The 7,416-nt window shown below is 62.1% G+C and overlaps 1 protein-coding gene across 4 annotated transcripts in view; it reads left to right on the top strand.

Moving 5' to 3' along the window:
* The window catches only part of VAC14 (VAC14 component of PIKFYVE complex), a 121,614-nt gene extending 115,165 nt beyond the window's left edge, over positions 1–6,449 (top strand). For 2 of the 4 annotated variants that reach the window (XM_006152660.3, XM_006152661.3), the window contains exons 20-21: positions 1,030–1,180; positions 5,829–6,449. In XM_006152660.3, coding sequence (XP_006152722.1) covers positions 1,030–1,180; positions 5,829–5,991 — 314 coding nt within the window. In that variant the 3' untranslated portion in view covers positions 5,992–6,449. Of the gene's footprint in view, positions 1–1,029; positions 1,181–1,810; positions 4,698–5,828 lie in introns of those variants that run through there. The other 2 variants (XM_027773513.1, XM_027773514.1) reach the window with 2 other exon arrangements.
* The last annotated feature ends 967 nt before the right edge of the window (positions 6,450–7,416 follow it).

The raw sequence follows: 7,416 nt of genomic DNA, 5'->3' as shown, positions 1-7,416 counted from the left end.
GGGAAAGAGGCCGAGAAATGGACCCACATTTCTGCTGGAGCAGCCAGCCTAGGGACAGCTGTTCTGGTCTCCATGGATGGCTCCTGCCTTCTGGGGCAAGAGAGGGGGCTCTGGGAGGCCTCTCAGCACCTGCTTCCTGGCTCAGCCACACCCTACTGCCAAGACCTGGCCTCCTTCCCTGCCGGAGGATCAGGAAGGGATGGTCAGGTGCCTCCATGGAGGGCCAGGTATGGCCTTGTCTGGCTCACCACAGGGTCCCAGAGTCAGCCAGGACCCCTGCGTGGCTGCCACAACTACTGCAGAACCTTGCAGAACTCGTCCTCCATTAAAGACTGCCCGGACAGGGCCGGAGACACAAGAAGGTAGAGCCCGCGGCTCTCCTGGAGAGGCTTCTGGGAGAAGCAGTGGTCACCTGTTCCCATCCAGTCTTCCCTCTGGGCCTGGGGCATGCCGGGTCTGCCTCATAGCCAGGCAGTGGGACTCGGGCAGGCGCTGGTATCAAGTGGGCTGCCCAGCGGCCCTCCCAGGCCTTCCTGGGTCACCGTGTGTGTCTCGAACACACAAAAGCTTGTTTCCATGCTGCCCTGCCTTAAAGCTGTCCTAATCCACATCTCTCCCGGCACACCCTATTTATAGCTCCGCTGGCACGTGCAGAGCCGCCTGGGAATCTGTTCTACAAGCCCCGAGCCCTCCCATTACCAAGGAGGCAGCGGTGCGTGGGGGGAGTGGGCTGGGCCCGGCAGCAGGTCTGAGGGTCACCAGGTGGAGGTGACTGTTGGAAAGATCAGACAGCCAGGCAGGTGGGTAGGAGGAATGGAAGGAAGATGAGATCACAGAGCGGCCAGACACTGCTGGGGGGGGGGGGTTGCGTCTAGCTGCCAAGGAGCCCCTGCCCGCCCTACGCCACCCAGAACTGGGTCCTCGGCCGCAGTGCCCAGCGCCGGGTGTGGCATGGCTCTGGCTCTGCCCTGGCTAGGCTGGTGGGATCGGCCGGCAGGTTCTGAGCCCACCCCACCCTGTCCTGCACAGATCTCCGCTTGCAGCTGCTGGACGTGAAGAACAACCCGTACCTGATCAAGGCCCTCTACGGGCTGCTCATGCTGCTGCCGCAGAGCAGTGCCTTCCAGCTGCTGTCCCACCGGCTGCAGTGCGTGCCCAACCCCGAGCTGCTGCAGACAGAGTGAGTGCCAGCCCAGGCCTCCCTGCCTCCCTGTCCCAGCCCTGTGGTCTCTGCGGCCCATCCCCCAACAGCCACTTGCGATTCGGCCTCTCATTTCCAGCCAAGAGCAGCGGGTGGCATCCTGGGCATGTGCACCAGGTGGGAGCCAGGAGCAGCACCTTCCCAGACCAGTAGGGCTGAGCTCAGAGCGCAGCCGGCCAGGACTCCACCTGGAAACTCGGAGGGCGGCCCGGAGTTACCCACACAGGCGGGAGGGGGAGTTCCTGCCCCTGGAGATGGGCCTGGCGGCAGCCGCTAAAACACCAAACAGCCCCAGTCCCGGCCACTTCCCAGGCCTCAGATGGCTCTCCCCTCTCCGCCTGTGGCAGAGGCTCAGACCTGGGGCATGAGGCCCCAGCACCCTTGGGACCGTCCCTTCATGGGTGGGGGACAGGGCTGTACTCGTGGGTCCCCTGCTCATGTTCTGTTCACCTAGAGGGCAGCTCCTAGGCAGACCTCACCATACCCAGCATGGCGCCTCTGGGCAGGGGGTCCAGGCTCCCACCCTGAACCCGCTACTGGCCCCGGCCCCAGAGCCAGTTGGGCCGTGTCTATATTTGGTAACCCTTGGAGGCTTTGCCTCATCCACAGGCATTTGGCATCCGAGATGGAAAATTTCACTTGTCGGGTCGCCATGGAAACGAGCAGAGCCACTGAGAAGATTTACGCTGAATGGAGCGCGCCCAGCTTGCATCAGATGCCCTGTGTCTAGAATTCCCTCCTAGGCCGTTAGAGCACTCAGCAGGCTGGCGCCTCGCTCCGGCGAAGGGCCTCAGGCGTTTGCCCTTGGGATGGAAGCGGGCAGTCTTGCCTAGCCGGAGCCCCATGCCCTCCACACCGCTGGGCCTGGGCTTCCACCACCCCACCTGGCCTGACCTCTCTGGAAGCTGAGCACGGGGCACCTGCTAGGTTGCCAGCCTCCCTGTGGCCCCGGACACCACTCCGGGATGGCAACTGCTCAGAGCAGCAACACCTAGGCAGTCCCCAGGAGACGGCCTTTGACCTCCTAGTGTCCTGGGGAGCAGAGCGCAGCTATGGAGTTGCCTGCATCCTCACAGCTGAAACACTTCCAGCATCTGAGACTCAGAGGCAGCCCTGACACCACCTGGGGCCTCACTGGCCAGGCCTTTCTGGCGCCTCATGATAGGGTCACCCCGCAGGCACTTAGGGGAAGATGCAGCCGGAAGGGAGGAGGAGGCAGGAAGGGCTGCTTCCCTGTGAATTCCATTCTCTCTGTGGGTACTGGCTGCCTTGGGGGTGCTGGTGGGCTCCCCGGGCCCAGCTGCGGGCCTGCCCTGGGAAGGGTCAGTGCCATCCCAGCTGTGCATGTGGCCTCCTGTCTGAGGATTCAGACCCCCCCACGCTCCCCAGGCCAGTGCAGGACACATTTGGGGGGGAAACTGGGAAAAGGATTTCCTCGAACCTCCCGCAGTCGAGAGTTTTGTTTTTAGTTAGCCAAGGCATCAATTTAGACATGAAAGAAGTGAGATTTTCAAAGAAAAAGTGCTGTCTGATTCTAAATCTGAAGGTTCGTGAACAATCTCTGTGCTTCCTAACAGTAAAGAGTGATTCGAGTCATGGAACAGGGAAGCTTTGAGCCAAGAGGTTGAAGCTCTGGGTGGAAGAGTTGATCAGTTGGTGGAATTTCCATAGGACTAGGCCTGGGCTAGGACTTGGTCCGAACTCTGCCTTGAATTTGCTGTGTGACCTCAGGCAAGCTCCACGCCCCCTCTGGGCTCCTGGCATCTCCATCCGTAAATGCACGTTTGGACTATAAGGGTGTATGAGGCTCTTCCCAGCCTGTGAGGAGCTCAGTTCCCAGCCTTTCTTTGCAAGGAGCTAGGAGGAGAGAGCATGGAGTCGGCCACAGAGCAGTGGGCGAGGAAGGCCTCAGGAGCAGCTGGAGAGGGGGCAGATTGCAGGGCTAGACATACCCTGGAAGGGCCTGAGCACAGTCCCAGCCCTGGGAGGGGCAGGCAGCTGGCAGGCACCATCCAGTTGCCTGACAGACCTGCGAGCCGGGAACAGCTGGGCCGTCGCTACTCCGGGCCCATCCCTCATTCTGTGCTCACCGCCTGGGAGGGCTCGGGACCACAGCCCCTTCAGGCGTCCAGGCCACTCCCCAGGGACTGTCTTCACCGTGAGGGAATCTCTGAAGAAAAAGCTAGTGACAGGTGCAGGGGTGGGGCGGGGACAGGAGAGAGGGCCGGCCTGGGTCTGGAATCCCGGCTCAGCGCTGCTGGCCGTGTGTCCATCACTCCACTTGGGGAAACATACAGAGAACGGAGGGCCTGAACAGCAGCTGTACCCCTTATGGCTGGCAGGACAGGAGCCTTGACCTGGGAGCCCCCACCGTGGAGACTCACCCCTTCCCACTCCCAAAACTCAGGCCAGGAGGCCCAGAACACAGGGTGCATCTGTGCACGTCACCCCAAGTTTGCCAACATCTCCCTTAAAACCTGATCCTGGCCTGTCCCCTGGACTCACAGCTTTGGCCTGCTAGGAGTATCACAGAGCAGCACTCAAACCCGAGCACGGCAGTGGCCTTCCTGTGGCCTCATGTCTCCAGGCCTGCACAACCCTCCCCCATCCAGCCTATGTGGGCCAGGTGGCTTCTGGCCTCGCTGTGGAGTTAGGGCTTCAAGCTCCAGAGTGCCCCTCAGTCTCAGCTGCCCTCCGGGGGCAGTGGCACCTGGGCCTGGGGTTACTGTGCCAGGGAGAGTTAAAGCAGCTGTCGGAACCCACAATCTGCCCCCATAGCCAGACCCACCCGGCTGGTTAACTGGTGCTGACGGAACCCCAGCCTCAGGGACTCGGGGCCCAGAAGACCAGCCACGTGGCCACTGTCTACAATGCCCTCACAGGAAGGTGGGAGGGGAACAGGTGTGGGCAGAGGCCAGATAGGGGTGCAGGAGGCTACCTCGGGGGCTCAGCGGGTATCTCAAGTGCAGGAACGATCCCCACCCTGGTGCTGCCCTAGCAGCCCGACAGGCCATCAGAGGTACCTGGGGTCTGGCCATTGGCCTTCTGTGCTGGGCCGAGCTCCCTGGGGAGGGTTCCCTTGGCGGGAGCTTCATTGTGTTTCCCCAGAAATAGACGGAGCAGCCAGTGTGCACCAGGACTGTGGCTGCTGGGCCCTAGCGGGCCCCACCCAGACAGGCAGAGTTGTAGCCGTGGCAACCGCCCATCACATACCCTGGCCGGGCCTGGGCACAGGCTCCGTTTTCACATCGGTTGTTGAAGAAATCCTCATACCCACTCCATGGGGTGGCTCCTGTGGCAGCCCCCACTTTCCAGAGGAGAAAACTGGGTCACACGGTTAGGAAGTGCCCATGTTCTGGTCAGGGCCTGGCCTGGCCTGGCTGGCTCCCGTGCTCAGCTGCCTGCAGCCCCTGTACTGGGGCCTGTTCAGGAATTCAAAGGGCCGGAATCTCTGCTGTGATAAGCAACCCCGTTCTTTTTTTTTGGAGAGGTTTTTGCTATAGGGCGCATGCACTCACCAGAGAGACAGAGAGATAGAAAGCGAGAAATCACCCCCCGGCGGTGGGGGGAATGGCCACGCCGCAATCCCTTCTCCTCCATTATCCTCTCAGGAGCTTGGGCACACATGCATACGTGCCTAGCGTGAGTTTTAAGCCACTGGGTCCAGGACACAAACCTCGATCAACTACATGGGAGTCCTGCGAGATAGCCATTACACTAACTGCTGGTCCCAATAAGCATCCCCGTTCTTGATGAGACCCTTTACCCAGGACCACCAGGCCGTGGGCTGGAGGCAGAGTTGCCAGCTCACACAGACCTGCTTCTCCAAGTCAGCGAGGCCAGACCGAGGGAGGAGCACAGCACTGCGTGAGACTGAGGGACAATGGGCCAGAGTGGGACAGGACCACCTGGGAGCTGGTCCTGGCAAGCTAGCCCCAGGGGCAAGCTAAGCTCTCTGGACTATGGGGACAGCGGGGCCGCTACGTTAGTTACAGGTACAGCACACACAGTGAGGTTGCACAGAACACGGCCTGAGCAGGGCAGCAGGGAAAGGGGTCGTCTCAGGAACAAAGGAGCTGCCCGCCTGTCCAGTGGTGAGACCAGCTCTTCCTCCTCAAGAACAGAGACAGAGTGACTGCAGTCTGCCCCGGGGCCACAGCACACAAACACAAATGTCTTGCCAAGTTGAGAGCCCAGCAGCCTCCAGTGATTCCTTCTGGCCCCAGCACTAGCCCTGCCCCAGAGAAAGGGCCAGGCTGCCTCCTCCCCCTTCTCCCTGGACCCCATTCCAGGCCCCAGCTGGCTTCCTGGCTGGCTGCTAGCCTTGGCTTTCACCCCAAAGGGAGCCACTCATAAACAGGAAATGCTTCCCGATGCGATGCCTGCTCCGGGCGCCATGGCCAGCCACAGGCTGAGGGCGATTTCCAAGCAGCGCTGTGGCCGTTCCCACCAACCGCGGGATGGGGACACTGAGGGGCCTCCCCAGCTCTGGGACTGGCCGCTGGGGAAGTGTTGCTAGTCATGAGGTGGACTGAGCCCCACTGGTTGTGACTGCCTCTGTTCTCCCTGCCACCGGCAGCCTCCAGGTGCCCTAGAACACTGACTAGAACCCTGTCCCCTCTTCCAGAGACAGCCTGCAGGCAGCCCCCAGGGCCCAGAAGGCCGACGCCCCCAGCATCGACTATGTGGAGCTGCTGCAGCACTTTGACAGGGTCCAGAGCAAGCACCTGGAAGTGAGGCACCAGCGGAGCGGGCGTGGGGACCACCTGGACCGGAGGGTCATCCTCTGACAGGCCTGGCATGGAGATGGGCCCAGCAAGCGGCCCATGAAGCACTCAGGGTCTTCAGGCGCCCTTCCAAGGACCTGCTCCTCGGGGGAAGGATGGGTTGGGGGGACAGGTTGCTCTCCCAACCAGCCTCTCCTCACAGCCCAGCCCCCACGCCCTGGGCCCCCAGCACTGTCACCTGCATCCTGGCGTTCAGACAGCTGGCTTCCCACCAGGGCAGGGCCACCACCTCAGATGCTCCCCATTTTCTGGACTTCATCTCTTTCTAATACTCTCTCAGAAAAAGAGTTTGACCTCACAACCCTGGAGCTCTGGCCTGTGTGTGTGTGCATACAGGGGTGGACACGTGTGTATGTATGTGTATCCTTGCGTGCACACAGGGACCAACGCAGAGAGCTTGACTGAATCATGCACCCCTCACCCCACCCCACCCTAATAAAGAAATGACAGGAAACCCTCAACTCGGGCCTGCCTGCTCCTTCCCATGGCTCCTGTACCCCTGCCTGGCGCTGCAGCTGCCCGGGCCTTTCCTTCCTGCCTGGGGACCACAGTGCTGGTCACTTCATGAGGGCCTGGGGCCTGCACACTCACCTGGCCCGGGGCCCTGCTTGACCTCAGACTCACCCTTTCTTCCTCCAGAGGGCCAGGCCCTGGCTTGCCCGGGAACAGCGCCCCAGCCCTAACCTTACTTTCGGGTCTTCATTTCCCTGGGGCAATGGGACCTGAGCGACTGGGGGCTGAGCCTCTGGCTTCTGGATGAAAGGGACAAGCAGTGCAGATCACCAGGAAGGCCAGACGAGGCCAGGGTTCGCCTGTCCCCAGCTCAGGGAAGTCACAGCCTGACCCAATCTCCCAGGTGGCTCCCAGGTGCCTGGAGTTGGGGAGGAGCTTGTGGCTGCTTTTCTCCAGAGCCGGCATGGGCGGCCCTCAAGGTGGGTTTTCCTGCCTGGAGTCTCCAGGACGACTGGCCATGCTGGCCTCGCCCACGTGCGTACGTCCCCACACACGTGTGAGCAGGCCTCGGGGACAGTCAGCCGTCCCGGCCTTCACCACAAGGAAGGAGGTTGCCCGAAGGCCAGGAGACAAGACACCACCCTCCAGACGGCGGGTCTCGGCTCCGCACCTGGGCGGCATCAGCCCCCCTCGGAGAGGGAGCCGAAGAATGCGGGAGCGAGGTCCGCGCCTGCGAGGAAGTGCCCTAAGGCAGGAGGCCCCGCTGACACCCTGCGCCCCTGCGCAGTGCTGCGTATCCCTCCGGAGGGAGGGACCAGCACCCCATCCCGCCGCCGTGCAAGGGTGCTACCCGCTGTCCGTCTGAAAGCGCGGGAAGTCCCAAGCCCTAAAGCTGGAAGGTGTAATGGAGCCCCTTTCCGGGGGGCCGGGACCCAACCACCCATCCCACTCCCGCAGGGAGCTGGGCGGGCCCCG

The sequence above is a fragment of the Tupaia chinensis genome, unplaced genomic scaffold (genome assembly GCF_000334495.1).
Source record: "Tupaia chinensis unplaced genomic scaffold, TupChi_1.0 Scaffold000355_1, whole genome shotgun sequence".
NCBI classification, from domain to species: domain Eukaryota; kingdom Metazoa; phylum Chordata; class Mammalia; order Scandentia; family Tupaiidae; genus Tupaia; species Tupaia belangeri.
The sequence above is the reverse complement of the archived record's forward strand: the minus strand, read 5'-3'. Positions and strand labels throughout refer to the sequence as shown.